Source organism: Micropterus dolomieu, linkage group LG21, assembly GCF_021292245.1.
Source record: "Micropterus dolomieu isolate WLL.071019.BEF.003 ecotype Adirondacks linkage group LG21, ASM2129224v1, whole genome shotgun sequence".
NCBI classification, from domain to species: domain Eukaryota; kingdom Metazoa; phylum Chordata; class Actinopteri; order Centrarchiformes; family Centrarchidae; genus Micropterus; species Micropterus dolomieu.
In genome coordinates this window covers 1,181,456-1,203,772 of record NC_060170.1, presented here as the reverse complement: position 1 = coordinate 1,203,772, position 22,317 = coordinate 1,181,456, and the positions used below count along the sequence as shown (strand labels likewise).

General features: G+C 40.5%; 1 protein-coding gene across 6 annotated transcripts in view; it reads right to left on the bottom strand.

Annotated features, from left to right (window-relative positions):
• Nucleotides 1-22,317, bottom strand: part of apba1a (amyloid beta (A4) precursor protein-binding, family A, member 1a) — a 99,415-nt gene that overhangs the window by 12,908 nt on the left and 64,190 nt on the right. For 4 of the 6 annotated variants that reach the window (XM_046035211.1, XM_046035210.1, XM_046035213.1 and 1 more), the window contains 5 exons: nucleotides 14,578-14,679; nucleotides 14,430-14,469; nucleotides 9,054-9,199; nucleotides 4,893-4,925; nucleotides 1,069-1,155 (listed from right to left, as the gene is read on the bottom strand). In XM_046035211.1, the coding sequence (XP_045891167.1) occupies nucleotides 1,069-1,155; nucleotides 4,893-4,925; nucleotides 9,054-9,199; nucleotides 14,430-14,469; nucleotides 14,578-14,679 (408 nt within the window). The remainder of the gene's footprint in view (nucleotides 1-1,068; nucleotides 1,156-4,892; nucleotides 4,926-9,053; nucleotides 9,200-14,429; nucleotides 14,470-14,577; nucleotides 14,680-22,317) is intronic. The other 2 variants (XM_046035214.1, XM_046035215.1) reach the window with 2 other exon arrangements.

Sequence of the window (22,317 nt, the reverse complement as noted above, 5' to 3'; positions counted from 1 at the left end):
GAATATACATTTTCAACCTCTTCAGTGTCAAAACCAGTGCGGGGATCTATACTGCTGAATCAGAAACCGGCGCTAACGTGGCTGCTGTCCCTTTTGTTATCGCAAGTCCAATTCGTCTTTTTTGATGGGGAAGTAAAACTCTTACAAAAACCTCTCCAGAAGTTACTCTTGTGTATATAGATTTTCTCCTACACACTGACTCACTGGGGTCTCCAACATGACAGTTGCTCTTTCAGACCATTTTAATGCCAATACCAAGAAATTTAATAGCTGCTTCACAGTCATACCGGCCGAAGTATGAAAGATATCAATAAAAACCAGTAAGGACGATATGCCCTGCAATTAAAGTCCATGAAATAATAGACATTTAGATCACATTTCTGTCAATACATTGTCAAACATAAGGAATGTTTTTGCTAAAATCACAGACAATAACATCTTTACAGGCACACCAATGTTGATGTGTTCTGAAGGGAAACTGAACATCATCAGCAGTGTGGTGGCATGCTGCTGCTTTTTCTGCACTGATCTCAACAATAATAGCATACAGTAGTAACTTTCTTGAAAGCCGCTTTGTTTAACCATGTTTATATTGCGCAAAATTGACATTCGCAGGAAAGATACAACTTTATCAGATAGCCACTCTTAGCCCATCAAGGGCTATGCATACCACTAACATAACTGTTTCAGTTATGAATTACATTTATATCTTATTGCTGTGATACATATTCATATATTTAAATTTAAACTCAAACTGATGTTGTAACTGCTTGTTCTGTTTCAGAAGTTAGAGATAGAGCATGCTTTATTTCCTGACCAGATATTCCTACTCCCTCAATGAATTAATTCCAGAAAGCAGACACAGCTCAGCTCTCAGATCAAAGTTTATAGCTGATTGGCTGGTTAGGAGCACAGACTAAGTGTGCAGCATCAAAGGTCTCTGTGTAGGCCTACTGGACTCCATTTGAATGTATTCTTTAAAGATCTGGTGATATGAGGGTTCTTTCTCAGTAAGGTGAAAAGAAAAGACACTGCAGATGTGTGTTGTACGTTAGTCAGAGTGAGTACCTGGGAGTCAGCATTGAGAACTTTGATTCTCTGAGTGGAGATGAAGAGATCCACCTCTGTCATGGGCTGAGGCTCACCCTCAGGGCCCTACACACAAATGCACAACCACATTAACAAGCAAGATTTGACAGACATTCATAAAGCACACAGACTGACAAAAAAAGGGAAAAACGTTAGTAAATGAATGAATAAACAGACATTCAAAGTTAGAGGTTAGTCTCATTACAACTAGAGCACACAGTGAAATATAAAACAGTTGCTAAATGCATTGGACTTTCTGATCCATAAATCCCAAAATATGACTTTAACTCAAGGTTGGACTTGAGGTACAGAGCTAGCTGTAACAACTCCTAACAGAAAACCCACATTTACTGTACTGCAGATAGTGAATTCATTACACTACTGCTGAACATTTAGCAAAAAATGCCAAAGCTGAGCTGTTTTTACACCTTTATTTCAGAACACTATGAAATATAGTAGTTTGACCTCCAGTGAACATCACATCTGCTTTTGTCATTGTAAAAGTCACAAAACATCAATGTTGCACTGTAAAGCAAAGCAGAATTTCTTTAATCCTCTCATCTCGCTTTGATTTTCAGAACACAGTAAAGTGAATGGAAAACCAATGGGTACCCAGAGGTAGGGGAAAAAGCTTTGGAAAATGGTCAGCAGTGGTGTAAAGCACATTGATTTGCAGGAAGTGGAATTTGCCTTCACATATGTTGCCATATTGCATTCAGACTGCAGACCAAAGTGACCCAAATCTGATTTTTTGCTCATGTGACTCAGATCCGATTTTTTTATAACTGTGCGAACAGCCCAAGTCACATGGAATCCGAGCTTTTCCAGTTCAGATTTGAGCCACTTTTGCTACGTTCACACTGGAGGCCTTAAAGCTCAATTCCGATTTCTTTGTTTTCATTATCATTATTACTGAAATGTGGCCCATTTCAGACTCCAGTGTAAACTGTCCATGGCCTGAAAGTGACCCGCATGCATAGAAGATAACCCTGGGAAAGAATAATTAAGTATTAAGGCCTGCAGTGTGAACGTAGCGTTACATTTGGTTTAACCTCCTTACTGTGATCAAAATCTGCAACAGTGACGAGTGCACTCTAATTGAGAACAGTAAAAACATAGTAAAACTTAAATTAATAGCCGAGTCCCAAATAGCCGCCTACCCCGTTTACTGGCCTGGTGTCGGAACACATTTTGACAACTAAACGCAGGTCCCCATTAAACGCCTGGTCTGGATTTTATAAAAGATCTTTGGATGTATAAAACCTCTTAAACCCTGCAGTGTCGCCCACTTTAGCTGCTTCTAAGCTGCTTAGATAGTTAATACAAATATTAATGTTTAAACGTATGATCAATATGTCAGCATGGACATGCTTCACATCATTAGAGTGGTTAGATTCTCCACAATTCAATCGTTCAATTAATTTAACGGAAACAACAAGCCCCAAAGTCTGATTCTTATAGATTTACCAGTGTTTACTTGGATTCATAAAAATTAATCCAAGTTGTGAATACTGTCATGTGTCCATCGCTCTCTGTCTGCTAACTTCTGCCACACTTTTTTTTTTTGTTTTCATTATGTTGCTGCCTACAAAATAAAAGTGCATAAGCCGTCTGTCAGAGCTCAGAGATCAGTATTTGAAATTATTTGAGAATTTTTATACGTAATAATTAATATTCATACTGTTTAAAAGAAATAAACTGTTTCATGGTAGCCTATTTCAGTTTTGTACGAAAAGAATTAAAGGCCTGTCCCACATAGACACCTGTCCCAAATATAGGCAGGGTCAATTCAGTGATTTTAGAATCAAAGCCCTGGCTATTAATCAATATTTACGGTAGTCTCCATACAGTAAACATCAGAATGGTATTTGATTTGATAATAATACCAGTCATCTCATTATGTTTGATGGAACATGTTTGTCATGGCAGCAATATGTTGGCGTGAGCTACAATCAACATTTGAAAATAATCGTAGCAGCGGTCTATCACATGCTGGGGGCAAAACTGGAGCATCATTTAATTTGACTCAAAAAGGTTTGATATCATTTCTGTTTGTGTGGAGTCATCTTTATATTCTTTATATTCTCTAAACATGCAGGAGGCACAATTATTTATAACTGTGCTTATTTGCGTTGACGTATCCATACTTGGATAGTTTACTAAGAACAAAATGTTGTAAACCTGTAAATTACATACATATGATAATGCAAATGATCCACCAAACTGTATTGCCAAGATCTGCATTTCTTACTGTGTGTACTATCCTCTGCATGCATTCCAATTTTGAGTCCATAAAGTCAAATTAATCTAGGTGTTTTCCCTCACTGTGCCCCTGGTTTACACAGTGAACAATTATACAAAATTAGTATTGTGTGCTTGGTGTCACAAACAGGAAACTCAGGAAAGAGGGGTATGCATTCCATTACAAAAATTTAAGTCTGCAGCTATATTAACAATAATAAAAGAGAATGACATTATTATACCCTGTGTGGCTAGACTTATGTTTTTAAATGTTACTCTAAATAACGCATACTTGAAAGGTGAAAAATAAATGTTTGTATTTTCATTCTTCTTAGACAATATGGCCAACTTGGACACTTCCACTCCCTGCTCAGCTTCCTTGGACTTCATCCTGACCCCCTGGGACTTGTTGGGATTCCCCGCACGCCCCTTGAGTCCTGACTACCTGAGATAACAGCCCGTGAGCTAGTTCAGGCAGTCAACACATTCTATTTTATAAGGTAATTATAAAAGCTAATTATAAGGCAGCATGTTAAATAACTAATCATCAGGTACATGTTATGGTAGTAGAGTAGAAGCCTTAGAAATGTAGTATAAATTAGTCTTAGTACTAAGTACTAAGTACTTAAAAACTGTATGTGCAGTAAAAGTACTAGAAATAGCTCAACTACTGCTACAACTACAACTGATCATAAAATGACAATGCGTCAGTTTTACATTTTTATTATTACACTTTTTATTTACACAAAATAAAATTACAAAATAACACTGTTAACATTCTGACTTTTAGCCAGGTTCTAGGGATGGTAGTGCCGTTCTGTCGGCCACTTTGGTTCAGTCTGGAATATGAAACCTGAGGTCATGAATATTATTGACTTTAATGAACCCCAGACCATTGACTTACTGTCACTATCAATCAGTTGTCAATTTTTCTAATTCTTTTGTTTATGGCCAAATACATCTCCATCAGCCTCAGCTGTATGTTTTGATTAGTGATTATTAGCATGTTAGCATGCTAACACATTATACGAAGATTTGACCACGCTAAACATAACCTACATAACATCAGCTATGCTAGCCTGGCTGTAGACTTCTGTCTGTACTAGACACACAAAGCTCATTTGACATTGCATTTTATCATCTAACTCTCTCTCATAGTGTCACTATAAATCCGGAATCAGCAGCAACAGAGAGAAAACACACTGAATACTACAACACATCCAGTAAGACCTCACAGTGTCAGAAAGATTACAGCTGTATCCAGCAAACTGTATTCCTTCCGTGACAAAAACTAGAGTATTACAAATTTTGGACATAAGAAAACGTCTAATATGGAATGAAAAAATGGTAAGAGGACTGGAGACCCAAGGGAGGGACCTAAACAATGAACACCACTGGCTGCTGGATTCAGGAAAATGCCAACAATACATCAGAATGACAGAACACTAAAGAGAACACAGAGGAGAGGACAATGATACACACAGACACACAGAAAGGGAAGAGGCAAGAGAGATGCTGTGCTTGGCAGTGTAGACAACAAGACGGATAAGGAGGTACTGCACCTTCTTCTTGTTCTGGGCTAATTTCTGGGCCGTCTGCCAGGCATGGAACAAAGCAGACAGGAGAGTAATGGGTTAGAGCAGTGCACAGGAGAGGCTGACTGGATCACCAGGGGGAGGCAGGAATTGGGTATTCAGTGTATGTCAGATATAATATCCTTTATCTGCTGTGCCATTGTACTGTGCAGTGTTTGTAACTTTGTTTGTTTGTATTGTTGAACACCATCATTTTACCCACCTTGGACATTTTGATGGTGTGCTGAAGGTTTCTGACAGCGGTAAAGTTCAAAATGCAGAAATAGCAACCCATTTTTGGGTGTAGGCCGAAGGCAAATAACACACGTCACTAAGTTAGCCAGGTTATATATGCAGAGGTATGACGCTAAATAACTGAATTTCCTCTACTGCATTTCTTTACTTTATTGTGTCTTTAATTTTTTGTGTATGTATGTTTTGTGTGAAGTATTGTTCTTCGCTACATTTTAAATACACCTGTAACTGAGTAAAAAAAAGTGCAAGAGCAGCAGCTTCATTATGAAGGGTAAGGTGTGTTTGCCCAGAGAGACCGAACTAGACCGAACTAGTAGCTTACAATTGTTGTTTACATACAATTAGACTTCACACAACAGCTGCAGCAGCCTCTTGACGCCGTTTTGACCTGACCTTTCTTTTCTCCGGAGATGGAAGAATTTTGAAAGTTGCGCTGCGCTGCTGACAGCCTCTAGCAGCAGCACATGGATCATGTGTAAAATCAGGAACATCAGGCTTCACCGGCCGTCAACAGCGTAGTAGGTCAACCGGAGAGGGACCGGAGTTTGGAGTGTACGAGCCCAGGGAGAGGAGGTCGCTGAGTGACCCGCCGTGCTGCAGACGGTTGGTGATCGTTCCCTCTGGCTGGATGAAGCCTGATGCTCCTGATGTTACGCATGATCCATGATGACACAGAAAAATGGAAATGAATGGCAAGGGGAGCTCATATCTTATTAAGGCTCCCCCGTGGTTCACACCCTGCTTGTACCATTGCATTGGTATAGTTAAAAAGACCTTTTCATAGTTTGGTAAGAGACTGCTCAAATTAGCCAAAAGACAGCGGTGCCTGAAATTGTGTTGGTTGGCACGAGCAATCTGCTGGTAACTAGTTATTAATTATGCTAACGCTTATGTCCCATTAAAATTACCTTCTCATTATAACATAAAAGGTCTCTAACGTTGTTTTGCAACAATGCTCTGGCAAAGTATCTGTCTAACTAACGAACTAATATCAAAAGCTCCATATGGCTTTGTGCCCTTAATTAAATAAGTAAAATAGTATAAATAAGATATTAAATCTGTTTAAATAAGTTCTTATAGGAGGTTAAAGTACCTAAGTAAGGTTTACTCTGAGTAAATTTCAAATGAGCTACTTTTTACTTTTACTTTAGTAGATTTTTATGCCAGTAATTTTACTTGTACTTAAGTTAAAGTACAATATTTTAGTACAACCTCTGTGCATGTGTGTACATGCCAGTGAAGCAATATGCATTCCTGTCAGTGATTTCACATTATTCCACTGATCTACAGGTGGCGGAAACACACCAAGGTAGGCGAAGAAGAAGGTAGCTGTTAGAAAACATGTATGTAAACAAATGTTAAAATGTTTTAATGCTTAGGAAATGCATTCATCACATTTGATAGACCTCAAGGATTCACACAATGTGCATTGGGGAGTAACACTGAATGAAAACTCAACAGAGCACCTTTAATCTTCAAATAAGTCTTCATTATTGTCAGTTGAAATAAGAGTAAGAGTAAATGTATGGTCTAACATATTAGTGACATACAACATACATTTCCATCTCACCCTCTTCCACAGTGGCAGTATTCTCGTGGAAGATAAAAGAAATGTTTCTGAAGTTTTGTTCATTTAATGGATTCTCTGCGTGTTCTTTGCATAACTTATATCACAAACAGAAGAGCAGAGAGGGCAAACGGTGTACACAACCTCAGCTCAGGCCTGACGTGCTCTGACACATAGAAAAACAGGCTTAAAACTAAATGTGCTTACCAGAGAAAGTGAACAGCCGACTCCTAATAAGATTTTTAAATTTCAATTACATTTACACAGTGCCATGGGTACGAGTCACTCTAGCCTGATTGACAGGTCGCCATGATAATGACTTGTCAATGACAGATAATCCCTCCCTGAAGCATACTCAGCTTCATGGTCTATTTTGCTCTAAACGGGACCATAAATTACTAAATGAACATCATGTTGTTTTGAAGAAGACTTGAAACTAGCGATTGAGACCATAAACTCATTATGAAAGTGTTCACTGAGGTAATAAATCAGCTGAGAAGTAGGGTCATTTTACCATTATTTCTAATGGAGCTGGACTTCTTTTTTGAAACCAGAAGAATCGCCCCCTGCTGGCTGTTCAATAGATTGCAGGTTTATGGGACTTCGCATTGGATTCACGTCTTAGACCGGAAGTTTCCCAAAAATGTACCTTTATAATTATTAATTTAGCTGACACTTTTATCCAAAGCGACTAACAATTGCTATATATATCACAAATTGCCCACCTTTGGAGCAACCAGGGGTTAAGTGTCTTTCTTAGAGACACATTGGTGGATGTGTCACATTAGAAATTGAACCCGGGTGTCTCACACCAAAGGCATGTGTCTTACCCACTGGGTCACCGCATCCCCAAATGTCCCGTTGGCGGCCATCACTGATTTTCTGCATCATTTGCCTGTACCTTAAGCTTGTTAAAAGTACAGTACCCTTTGCTGTCAGCAATGATTCTGTACCTTTAAAAATAAATAAAGGTGCGCGGTTAACACCTTAAGGACCATTTTCGTACCTTACAGGGTACTTTTTTGACAAATGCACCTTTAGGAAACATAAATGACACCTCTATTTTTCTGTGTACAAATGAACATTAAAGGAATGAGTTTATGTAGCCTATTATGTGGGCCTGCCAAACAAAAACTTTACTACTAGTAGTTAGTACTACTACTAGTACTAACAATAATAATTCCAAATGCTGCTTTTGAATGCATCTAATTCTACATGACTGTCGAAAACGAGGTCTTGCAACTTTGAGATTTCACAATAATGTTGCACATTTGAAAGAGGATGTAAATGCTCTGTACTTGTATAGCGTCTTTCTAGTCTTTTCGACCACTCAAAGCGCTTTTACACTACATCTGCATTCACTAGTCATACACATTCAAACGGAAACTAACATTCACACACTGGAGGAACAGCCGCCAGGGGCAATTCGGGGTTCATTATCTTGCCCAAGGACACTTCGACATGCAACCAGGGGGAGATAACTTTGTCTGGCAGGAAGCCGTGTTGGATTCTTATTCTGCTCACATTTATTCACGTCTCCTCTGGTTTAATAATTTCTGACGCACCGACTGTAACTACAGATAAGCGGGTCCCAGAAATATTTAGAATACATTAAACACTATAGTCTACCGCTCATTAACGTTAGCGCTCTGCCACTGATAAACATGGCATTAGCTAGTTTTGTAGTTCTTTGTAATTTAGCTAAAGGCTGCTGTAAGTGATGTTAGAGAATATTTAGAGGTGACGAACTAGGGAGAAATGATAGGAATGTTCACTAGTGTTTCAGATATAAATCTAGAATCAAGTCTGTCAGCAGCGTAGCAACAGCGTCCACCACAGACCTACTGTAACGCTAAACTGCTGTTTTCAGGAGAGGAGAAGTGATGGGGGCTATTTTATTATTACTTAAGTCATCTATTTAACGTGACGAATAACCAACTCTCCCCTAACAGCCCTCTCCCTTCCTGGTTCTGCATGCTCCAGTAGACTCCGGTCAGCTGACTGGTTTGTTTTGTGATGGGCAGTGTTATCAACAGGGGAATTGCACATTGCCCTCCGGTGGGAAAACTTTGCAACACTGACATGACATTAATGAAGGATCCGACTCTCTGTTCCTTTTTAATAGTCATAAATCGGCTGTTATAAACAGCAATTAATTTACGTGCAATTAGCTCATATCGACCGATAATATCTGCACAACGAATAAAATCGGTCAGGCTCTACACTGTATCATTTATTTATCTGGAAACAGGTTCAGTCAGTTTGACTGAGCTTGACTGTGGCTGTAAAAATCCATGTGCAGACCAGTGTGTACTCTGTGTTTTCACCTTGATGCGGCTGACGGCCTCCTGCGCCTGCATCATGCGGATGTTTTTAGACGGTGTCTTGTCCGACAGCAGCTGGGTGGAGCCCAGGTAGTTGGCTGCGAATATGATCCCATCGATCAAGTCCTCTGGGTCACATGGGCCTGGGACTGGAGGGAGGAGAGTGGTTCAGTCTCACAATACAACACACACTGAGATTAATAAAGTAACATGTAGTATACTCATTTTGAGCAAGAAGTTGTACCAATTTATAATAGTAATACTGCTTAAATGTTGATTATAACTTACTGTGAATCCTATTATTTAGTTATGATGAAGTATATAAATGTTGGTAATCTATTTATAAATACTGATGGGTTTCTCCCATTTTTAATAAGTCATTAACTGCAGTTGTTGTTGCTCCTTGACTTTGTGCCTCCAGCACAAATAGTGGCAATTACTGGCCTTTTTTAATACAATCTATGACATAAATTCCATCATGTCAGAGCAGGAGGACATTGCAGATGAGAGTGTGACATTCTACCCGCACCCAAAAAAATTTGCTTGCCGGTGTGGTAGTTTTTCGGATTCCGAACAAGTTTGCAGGAAGTGCCATCAACCATAACCACAAAAGGGGCAAAACCGCAAAAGGGGGAACTACCAGAAATCTTTTCACCCACCTTCACTTCCATCATAATCCTGTATCATCAACATCGACTCCAGGTACACTGCCAAGGCATCATCACAACACCCACGTTTTCTTACTGAAAGAGGAAAAATGGCCTCTCGGTTCTGGTTTCAGAAACATTTGAACAGAATCCTCTGCATTTCAGGCATATCCCCAGTATTTAACCCATTCTTTCCTCATCGGCGGCCAGACTAGGCATTTCTGATTAAACCATTCAGGTCCTCGGCCACTGGTCATCCAAAGTACTGCAACACTCAGGAGCAGAAGGTGTGGAGTTTGAATCGTACACCTGTTAGAGAGTAAAGTGTCCTAAGGCAAGACCAGGGAGGACAGAAATCTCCAATGGAACAGAAGGCAAATGCTCGTTTGATCAAGATTTTCAGTATGAAAATAGATAATAGACAAATGATCAAATCAAAATATGAAAGAGATCCTGTTAAAAAACTATAATGACAAATACGTTGAATACATAACAGTAATAGGCTAATTATTATAATATGTAATATTTTTTCTTGCTGAAAGGTTGGCACCTTCTGATATAACTTTATTATGTATGTACCATTTCTCACAAAAGTACACCCCTCACATTTTTGTAAATGACAATGACAATGACTTTTCATGACAACACTGAAGAAATGACACTTTGCAACAATGTAAAGTAGTGAGTGTATCGCTTGCAGTGTAAATCTGCTGTCCCCTCAAACTAACACACAGCCATTCATGTCTACACTGCTGGCAACAGTGAGGACACCCCTAAGTGAAAATGTCCAAATTGGGCCCAAAGTATCAATATTTTGTGTTGCCACCATTATTTTCCAGCACTGCCTGAACCCTCTTGGGCATTCAGCAGAGCTTCACAGGTGAGGGGTGTAATCACTTTTGTGATATACTGCATATGCATTCATTCATTCAAGGAGATATGGATTCTGTAAACATAAGCTGCTTTATGATTGGTCTTTACAGCCATTTGCAGGGGCCAACTTTTTACATGTTTGCAGTTGTAGCCATATTACTTCACTGGTCCACTTTGTATGACAAATGAAAACAAGCTGTGGTATGATCTGTCATAAGTCTGATGCAGAGTTACTTCTTTCAAATGTCAGCACAAACCTCTAAAGACAGACATCTTGTATAGTATCTGTCTGTGCTGTAGGTAAATTTAAGGATGCGATTCCATCAGCTCTAAATTCATTATCAAGTCTAGAAAAGAAAAAAGAAAATACTAAAACAAAGACGGTTAGCTCCATGGTATAATACTGAGACTCGCAAATTAAAGCAAATATCGCCAAAACTTGAGAGGAATTGGCGTTCCACCAAACTGGAAAATTCTCGTTTAATTTGGCAAGATAGTCTTAAAACTTATAGGAAGTCCCTCCGTAATGCCAGAGCAGCGTACTACTCGTCATTAACAGAGGAAAATAGGAACAACCCCAGGTTTCTTTTCAGCACTGTAGCCAGGCTGACAGAGAGTCACAGCTCTATTGAGCCAAGTATTCCCATAGCTCTCAGTAGTTACGACTTCATGAGCTTCTTTAATGATAAAATTCTAACTATTAAACAAAATTCACCAAGACCTGCCCTCAACTGGCACCGACTTATCTCTTAACTCAGGAACCTTAGAAACAGCTGTAGAACCAGATATATGTTTAGACTGTTTTGCTTCACTCAATCTTTACCAACTAACCTCAATAATTCAATAAGAAAGTAACACATAAAATAGGCAACATGACAACATCCTCATTAGCTTAAAATGACTAGTTTGCATCCCTAACTTGCTTTATTAACCTACTAAATGGTCACCACTGTCCTTTCTTTTCCTAACAGCCACAAAACTGAAATATAATTGAACGGTCTGGCGTTAACGGGCCTACTGTGACTTACACTACACATTTACTTTCTGACTGACAACTTGCTGCCAACTGCTAATCTTTTCCTCTTGACTTTCACCGTCACTTTCCGATGCTCGCTCATTCACACACCTGCACACTTGTGCACAAACATTAGGCACAACCCTGTTTCTAAAAGACCTTACTTACGCTGCTCTAACAGCACCTGTCGCACAGATGTGGAAAGTAAACCAAGCAGTGCTTGCCCTCCCTCATTTACCACCACTGAGGTGCCCTTGAGCAAGGCCCATAACCCCAACAGCTCCAGTGGAGCTGCTTAGTGGCCAGCAGACGAGGCCGCGGTTGTACTGGGCAGCTTCCAGGTGTGAATGTGATCAGGGCCTTCCTACAAAAGAGAGACTTCCTCTCAGTGAAGCTCCCCTGAATAAATAAAATTAAAAAATAAATAAATAAATTATAAAATTGTGTGCACTTGTTCATTCAGCAGTAAGTCATGTTTGGCGGTATGGCTCTGTTCTGGGATCTCTCTGCCCTTCGACGTGCCTAAGACGTATACATGGAAAGTCCAAGGAAGAGAGCAGCCCCCCCCCCCCCCCAGGGTACAGAACAGAACACGCATCAATACAACTGGAATTATATGATTAATCAGACACAGCCTGAAAGGAGGAGCTGGGTGGCGGCGGGTTACAAGCTGCTAGCAGAGGAAGCAACAAAGGTAGGCAGACTAAATCAGCTTAATTAAGGCACCTTGTATGGAATATGACAATGAATGCTAAGAGGGGAATCTGCTGAGCTGTCAGCTGATGTGGCTGGCTTAGAGATGGGCTGCTATCAGCTGATGTGCTGGGATTGTGAGTTGAGCGTGACTTCTCTGCCTGGCTGAATTTACGCCATACTTAGTTTGTGTGTGTAGTATGTATGTATATAAACCATTCATTGATACAGAAGTTGATTACAGACCATCCTCCCCCAAAATACGGCTGTATAGTTCATGGGTGCAAGCAATGGTATGCCTGTCGCTGGTACTCTCCAACAGTATACAATGTTTTGGGAGTCATTGGCAAACAATTGTCATTTAGGAATGAAGTCGTGTTGGTAGTATGGTCACTGTTTTGGGGTCAAGGGCTTACGCAACCTTCAGACTGAGACTCAATTAACTAATTGCCTATCATTTTCTCTTTTCTAAGGGTGGTGCCCGGAGGTGAATTTAATGCAAGTTAAATAATGCTACTCAGTATAAATACTGATCATTTCCAACAGACAGAATTGAGTGCAATCGCTCTACTTCTCTCACGTATTTTGATGCCATTATTAATGTATTCATGCTATATTGTTTTGTTCAGATAATGTAGTTTGTAGCCCTCCACGTGAAAATCCAAACATTTCTCTTGATTTAAGCATGTGTCAGAGAAGGCTATTATTATAAACATATTTTTAAATGTACTCATTTATTCATACTAATACTATTAAAATGTACAAGTTATACGATTTAAATTAATTAATTAAGTCTTTCAAATAGATCAAAGCTGTAATAATTACAGCTTTCACTGATAATGTTACATGACATCCAAGGTCAACATCATATTCAAAGGCAAGCTATGCTCTGTAAATACAGTCTAATCTTTTGAGTTAAGTTCCAAACTACTTCATATCCATTGCAGAACAAGGTGATTTATTTTGACTTTTCTGAGATACAACAATCTTGCACCCTATTCATCGTTTTCAGTCACGTGACATACGCAGTGACCTGGAGGGCAAAACAACAGACCAACATAGCGGCTCACACCGCAACTCTCCCGTAGAGACGCCGCAAAAGCAGTCAAATTTTATTTGGACCTTTCAACTTAAGAAAAAGAAAGATATGAACACAAACTGCAAGTGTTGGGCATATGTAAATGCTCCGTACTTGTATAGCGCCTTTCTAGTCTTTTCGACCACTCAAAGCGCTTTTACACTACATCTGCATTCACCAGTCACACACATTCATACACTGAGCCTAAGTGCTCAAACGGAAACTAACATTCACACTCACTCATACACTGGCGGAACAGCCGCCAGGGGCAATTCGGGGTTCAGTTTCTTGCCCAAGGACACTTCGACAACCAGGGGGAGCCGGGGATTAAACCGCCGACCTTCCGATTAACGGCCAACCCGCTCTACCTCCTGAGCCACAGCCGCCCCTGATCGGATCATATCTGATCCGTATAACGTTACAGCATCCGCTGCTGCATTTCTACCGTTAAAAACCGGCAGGTAGGCCTACCTGCCGCCGCTCGACTGCGGTATGTTTACGTTTACCTTCTGGGGAATCCCTCACCTAACACAGCTTGTCTCCTCGATTAGTAAATCCAAAAGCCCAACAATCATCCAGCATTTTGGCAGCGCAAAAAGTAACAAACTCAGTTTATCATTTGCATATTGGTTGGCAGGCAGCGGAAAATAACGTCTTTTTGCCCTCCAAGGGAGCGTTTTCTTTGGAGTGTGACGTCATGTGAAAACTATGAATTATTCCTTTGGTCTTTCATGTCAATCAAGAGTCAAATAGTGCCTTTACTCCAACCATCAGTTCACTGTTTGGCATTCTCATCATCGTGGAACAGGGTGTCTGCCATCCCACTACCTGCAGCTTTGATTCCAGGTCCAGTTCCTTCACCGGAATCTCCATGTTCATTCCGAACAGTCCGTCTGCTTTCCATATTTCACCAGGTTGATTGTTTGAGCAGAGGCAAAAACATAAAAAGGAAATTCCTACTTTTTTCCAAACTAGGCCTACTGGCTTACACCTGTCCCTTTCACCTCCCTTTGCAACACCCCTTCAACTCTCCACACTTAGAAAACCTCCGCACCAGAGGAGGAAGCACTCACCTTCTACGTATGTGGGGAATGATGCAAGGCTTCTCCTGGACTGTTAGTAAAAAGAGAGGAGAAAGATTTTTTCCATTACTTCAACTTGCAGAAGTGAAAACCAGACAGTTCAGTTACTATCTAATGAATAGTAAAATGTTGAACTCACCTCTTTACTGGAGGGAGAAGATTCAAAGTTGTCATCCTGCAGCAGATGTCTGCTGGATGACTCTGCTCCTGGAGGAGATGGCGAGCCTGAACCAGGAGACTGCTGGGAGAGTATAAGGAGTGGGACACACACACACACACACACACAATCTGTCAGTTGAAATCCTTAACTCAGAACCTAGCACTACATTAACACAAATGTACCTGGTGTTGCCAAATGAACACCAAATGAATGTACCTCTGCAGTACAACATTCTCAATGGTAAACTTTCCGTTGCATCCTGTTGAAGTTAAACAGGTTAGGTTTCTCACTCTACTGGTCACTACAAATGTGAAGCCAAATAGTGTGACTAAAACATGATGTGTGAGAGTTTGAGAATCAGTCTTCCATTAAGGAGACACTAAGGCTGAGAGAAAATGTTGAAACATCACAGACTAGCTTTCTGAGGATGCCATCCATTGGTGAGTAAGGGTCCTGTGTACTCCAAAAGGTTCTGGAGATACTACACAGAGTATACATTTTGGGCTGAACAGGGATGTCTGCACATAGGACTCTAGGGATTCTTGTGGACATGGGCAGATGATGAAATGTACTGTTCACCCCATGGACAAAAAACATATAATTTGAGCTTTGTGGTCCTCATAGACTTAAGTCAGGACCCCTGCCAAATCTGACCAGTGGTGACATGTATTGCCGCATGTCGTCATTCCGCCGCTGGTTGTCGAGGTGGTGTCCAGCAAACGACGTGGGCTTTGTAGATCATTGGCAGACTTTCTGAGGAAGACCTGGTCTGATCCGGAGAGACGGCATCCATCCCACTTGGGAAGGAGCAGCTCTCATTTCTAGAAATCTGGCCAAGTTTATTAGTGGACCAAATCCATGACAACCCAGAGTTGAGACCAGGAGGCAGAGTCGCAGTTTAACACACTTCTCTGCCCTTCTAATTCAGCAGTTACCCACCCAAAACCCTACGCAGAGTCGCAGTCTAACACACATCTCTGCTCCTCCATTCCAGGAGTTACTTAGTGAAAACCCTATAGTGACGGTGTCTGCCCCCCACCATCGAAATTATTTAAATCAAAGGTAAACAGAAGAGGAGCTGTGCATAAAAACCTCATAAAAATTGCAAATAAATTGCAATAGTGCAAACGAATAGGAGAGTTAAATGTGGACTCTTAAACATCAGATCTCTCTCTTCTAAAGCTGTACTAGTAAATGAACTAATATCAGATTATGATATTGATTTATTTTGTCTTACTGAAACCTGGCTGGGTGATGGAGAATATGTTAGCCTAAATGAATCCACCCCTCCCAGTCATATTAATACTCACATTCCTCGAGGCACAGGCCGAGGAGGTGGAGTTGCAGCTATCTTCGACTCTAGCCTACTAATCAGCTCTAAACCTAAACTAAATTATAACTCATTTGAAAGCCTTGTTCTTGGTCTTTCGCACCCAAGTTGGAAATCAATGCAACCAATTCTCTTCGTTATAGTGTACCGAGCACCTGGTCTGTATCTGAATTCTTATCTGAATTTGCAGAGTTTGTCAACTTTAGTCCTTAATACGGACAAAGTTATTATTGTATTTTCCATTCTAGTTCAATATGTCCACTGGCAGGCTGAAAAACCAGGTGAACTTAATAAAAGTAATTTAGCGTTAGGTCAGGAATAGGACCTCCCTTCAATATAATCATGATACAGAACCGTGTAGTGAAGTATTTCTCTCTGCTACCAAAACCTCACCCGCTGAATGGTTCTTCACTGATTAACCTCCACTGTCTCCTGTTTCCATGAGTTACTACACCTGGTACACACTGTTTTTCATGCATCATTAATTGTTTCATCTGTATTTAAAATTGCATTCATGCTTTTATCAATCATTCATTGCCAAAAAATAAAATATACGGTCATTGAGATAAGAACTCTGAAGCAACCTTCAGATCGAGACTAAATTAATTAATTCGTTAATCCATTTTCCCTTTTCAAATGGTGGTGCCCCAAAAGTTAATTCAACGTGAGTTAAAGGCTGTGCCCGAAATCCCCACTCATTCACTACTCCCTACCCTCTATGTAGGCACTTTCTTCAGTTACTTAAAGGTTCAGTGTGTACGTTTTAGTGGCATCTAGTGGTGAGAGTTGCAAATTGCACCTCCGAATCTGCAACCTCCTCTTGCCAAAATGAAGGTAATTCACTTTAATCATTAATCATAATGCCTTCTAAGCCACATGAATCACTACACTTTGTATTGCCAAAACCAGGGCAGCCAGTAGTTCAGTGTTTTACCTCTGTGAATTTAGATGTCAACCAGAGATATAGAGCACAACATAAGCCATGCAGGCATGGCTAGCAGATAAGCTAATGGCATTAGCAGGTGTCACAAATGACCTGACAGCTGTAAGTGTGTGAAATGAAGAACGAGCTACAAGACAAGATAGCAGTCCTCTATTTTCCTCTTTCAAAATGCAAAACTTTCCAAAACATTCAGCTATGTTATTTTATTGAGGCTCTGGCAGTGGGTTTGATCGGTCACATTATTGTAAAAAAAAACAGATCTGTCATAATCTTTGATTGTTAGAAAAAGCGGGTTTTTCTAGTTTTAGATGGCAGATATATTTAGTTTTGGTTAAGTTGAGCAGAAATGAATGGTTTTTTAGTTAGTCTGACAGTGTGTGCATAAAAGGAAGGCTGGCAGAGCCTCATAACATGGCGGTGTAAAACCCATAATTCAACACGGCATGACGTCAACTTCACAACATAGTATGGGCCAGGGCTAGCTGGCAACGCAATACATAGATGTCTATGACATGACGACAGAAGTGTAACTTCTTCACATTCTGTTGATCAAGTAGTTCATTTTTGAATATTTTAAACTAAAATCTCACACATTGTGCCTTTAAAGTTTACTGTAAAGAACCATGCACTAAATAGAGACTTTTGGAGTCTTTTTTATGCAGATGTTGATTTACCTGAAAGAAATGGTCCAGTTAAACTAAAAAAAAAAAATTATTTATTTATTATTGGAATCTTGAAATAAATACTGTGGCTTACCCAAGGGTGAAAGCCGACCAAAGCCTGCATGGAGGGTTCCTTGTGTTTGGCAGATGAGCCTTTTAGGTGGGCTGATTAAACTGTGACGATCCGAGTCAGACAAACACACTGAGCCAAGAGACTTTTTTTTGGCGCAGCATAGTGCAGCTATGCAGCTACCAAAATTACAGTGTTTCTGCTGTTGCTCTACGTCATGAAACCATGCTTATGCTGCGTGGTCATGCGCAGTAGATGCTAGTGCCAACAGGAAGTAGCGCTGTAGTAGTATTTTATTGGTCTAAAACTGGCTTCACTGTTCTCCATTCAAATCTGTGGGGTGGCTTCGTCCAGTAATATACTGTGTGGTTGGGAGCTATAAAGGTCTCTCACATCGCGGGTGCAGCTGCTGTTTGCTCTTTTGTGTTGTTACTAACATTTCCAAACACACACACATATACTAACATGATAGATACTGATTTCCACGTTATTATCTTTGTTTAATATCATTTTGTCAAATAAATAGTTTCTTTCTCCTGTCCCATCTTTGTCGCAGCCAAAGAGCCGGGCTGTGACAGGCATGTGAACACTGCTTGTCGGCAGTGATCACTTCATTAGTTCAGAAAATTCAAACAAACATTTGCTTTTTATCATTGATAGATGTTTCACACTTGTACAACAAGCGCCTGATGTTTGATGGTAATTAAAATATATTCGGTAGGCTAAAAACAATGCATCATGACACAATTCTCTCCCCTACATGACAGTACATTAGCATCTAATAATAGAATGATATCATTTTTGTTGAGGTTGTTAGTTTTCACTCAGCACCTGTAGGTATACAAATGTGCATCACTTTTCTTGTATGATCCTCTGTAATTAATTCCAAACATAAATGTGTCAGCATCCAGTGGAGTACACTTCCTCAGGTACTGTATTTCACTACAGTTATGAAGTACTTCCATTTTATACAACCTTTTACTTTCTACTCTTCTACATTTCATAATGAAATAGTGTACCGTTTACTCCTTCATGTCATCATCAATCAATCAATATTGCTATCAAAAGATGGGGGCAACCATTATGAGCTACAACCACATATATGTATAAATCCACAAAAAGGCTTTAAATTAGGAATTTTGGACTCTCATTTCAGAACTCTCCACACATCAAAACACTCATGAGACAACTGATTCCACCACTGCTGCAAATGTGAAGCATTACTTAATACACCAACTAAAAAAATTATCACAAACTCATCCCACTGTCCACACCTCATCTCCATCATGTTGGTGGGTCTGCTGCGTCTGCTTGGCTTGTTCCTCTTCAAGCTTTTCTACTTGATACATCCAAAAGTTTTCCATGGCGTTTAGTAAATGCTGAACCTCAGCAAGTGCCCCAGATGAACTAACATTGAGAGGGGCAGTGTGTGGTTAAATACCAGCACCAGCTTCTACAGACTGGGAGTCAGCTGCCCAGGTGACACTCAGGTTTCAGGATTCATTTCAGAATCAACACGCTGGGTCTGTCTTGTCTGTCGGCCTGGATTTGCTCTGTTGACAATGTGACATCATGTCATCTTTATTCATTAAATTAATCCACTGTATCTTGTGGACACATTCATCTAAACATGAGGTTTAAAGCAGAAGCGTTATTAAACCACCCCGGCTGCAGGTATTGTCTGATCAGTGATGTGAACAGGAAAACAGCCCTGTCATTCTGGTATTGGATCCTCACTGAATTATTTAAGGTGTCTTGCCTTTTACCTTTATGTCTCTCACCCTTACTAAATAAATAATTTGGAGGAGGGAGGGGGAGTGATAACATGGCGGGGAGAGAAATACCCCATGACTCGGTTTCTATTAAAGCCCAGAATCATGTTTGGATGAATCACCACCACCAGCAACATAACAAAGCTAAATAATCTGAGGGGTAGTATACAATCAAAAGACAGGGAAGTTATTTTGTACTAAGGGTATAGTGTCCACAATAAGAAGTCTGAGGGCACCATTTAAATCCTAGAGTTTTATTTATCACTCACTGCCATCCATGGCAGTTACTGGAAACATCTATCTGTCCGAAGTTCAAAAATACAAGAACCAACCCCTCTATCGCTGAGCGATATCGACCACAAATCTCCTCTCGCCGCCTCTTTTTTTCTGTGTCTCTCTCCCTGTATATGTCTGCTCTGTTAACTTTCATCAGAAGTAGGTTACATTATATAGAGTCGCGGAAAAAACACAGAACTCATCTTCTGGAATTTTCCACTGATTCAGTTTACAGCAGCAGGTGTTCACTGTTGCTTGACCTGGTCTGGTGTTATCCCAAATTTTGCATGCCTGCTGAGAATTGAATGCACCTCCAAATACTGTAGGGTTCATCAATGGTGATAAGTTATTCGAAGTATATATATTTTATGACTGTTTACAGCCGTAAATATTTTATCACACTTAGTAGAAGTAGCATTCCTTGAGATTCAGCATAATATGTGGTGATAGCCTCGTTTGATTAATGTGCAGAGGTGGTGTCTAAAAAAGACCTTAAGAGGTGAGTGCATAATTCGGCAGACCAGATGATGTAGGCTACCTGCCGAGATTTGAATCCACCTCTTTTCTCAGCATAAATGAGCGTTACCACATGAGAGGTGCATGCAATTCTCGGGAGGCATGCAAAATGTGGGTCGCTGAATATACTTGGGTGGCCGTATCCGGGCAGCCTGCCCAAGCAAAATGTGGGAAACACTGACAGATTCGTTGTTTTTCATTTTACAAAGCAGGGGCCACATGTATAAACGCTGCCTACGCACAAAAAGGTTCCGTACGCTGGTTTTCACGCACACGTGGGATGTATAAAAATGAACGTGACGTGAGAATGTGCGGACCCTCCACAAACTTCTGTCCGGCTCTGTCAGTTCACTCCAAAACTCACCAAATGTTTCAAAATGGCGTTTCCACTCCAGTTACTGTGTATATGTCAATGAAGTAGTCAATCAAAAACCTAATTATGTCTGTTGATACATAATAAAAGTTTGATCATGTATTTAGTGGTTTAATATCAAAATGAAATTGAATGAGAGAGGAATAGATGATGCCTCTCACATATTTAATTTCACTTCATATCACACGTTATCAGTTTATCATTTAAACATTCAAAGCAGCAGTGTTATTTGTGCTCGCGCTAGTGAGCCATGACTGTTCCGTACTGCACCTTTCAATTGTAAAAGAAATAAGCCAAATTAGTGCCAAATCTTAAATCAATGTACCAACGATTTGAGAAAGAGTGACAAAGCGTAGTTATTTGACAGTCTATTTGAGTGAGACGCTCTGGGGCATCCCGTACAGACCGGAAGTGCTAGCTAGCTACGTTCGTGATGTTAATGTGAATGTTAGTCCTAACCTAAGTCACTGAATTTATGCATGTCGACTGGCTAACCCTACAGTTGCGCACATCGGCCTCACGGCTGATGTACTAACAGGTAGGGTTAGCCTCCCTTGTGTTGCTGCAACGTAGCAAACGGGGGTGTTTCATACGGACGCTGAAGGGTACCTTTAGTGTAAAATCCTTACGCTTTTTCACGCTGTCTGAAAGCGTTGCAGAGCATTGAGATGAGAATGTGTTGGAACCCCCGAAGCGCAGAGAAGAGGGCCTGAGTGTGGTCAGCTATGAACCTGCCATCCTAAAGCCAGGATAATGTCAGGCGGCAGGATGCAGGCTCGCCTCTCCCCGATATTACACATTTATTCTGTCTATTTTGTTTTGTTTACATATGTGTTCTCTATACCGTAGCCTGTGTTTGATTTTATTACTGTATTAAAGTGTTATTGTATTATTGTAAGCAAGCACATCCTGAGCATTGTACAATCCAGAGTCAAAGTCACTTGCATGTGTACACATACCTGGCAGTAAGCTGATTCTGATTCTGATTAACTTGGCTAACTGATGGATTTAACATCATCGTGAAAATCCGAGATAATATCCATCCATCCATCCATCATCAACCGCTTATCCTGCGTACAGGTGCGCGGGGGGCTGGAGCCAATCCCAGCTTACATCGGGCGAAAGGCGGGGTACACCCTGGACAGGTCGCCAGTCCATCGCAGTGAGATAACATCAAATAACATTAAAGAAGTGCAGAAGAGAGCGTTAGCAGTTTTTAATAAAATCGTCTATGCATATTTAGTTTTCAGTTTAGTTTTCGTGTGTAAAACCGCAGTGCTGCTGTCAGGAGCACAGAGATCCCATGGTGGCGCACAAACAGATCTGCATTCTCACCTCGACTCACCCGGCATATCTTCAGATGGACTGTGTAAATACAAAATGTCTGGAAATAAAGCCAGTGACAGCTTTCGCACAATCGCCAGTCCTCGGCACTGCAGAGGAAAACTCGAGTAGAAGGATTAGATAGTGTCCATGAAGACTTCCTGGCCCATGAGGATGACTGGCTAATACCTCGATTCAGATTCCCTAGAGTCGTGTTCTTGGATCTGTGTGCTGAAGTGGGTCCAGCATTTGACAGACCAATCCGGCCGTTCCATCCCGGTACAAATATAAGTAGGCTATAACCGCTGTTTCTGGCAGTCGGCTGTTGGCAGCGGGAGCCGACAGGTGTGTGTCTGATGGGATCAACAATATACAGTGTTTACCTTTCTACCAAAAGTCTTTGTTTACAATATTTTAATTCTATGAAACTCTGGGAGTCTTCTTTTGTTTGTGA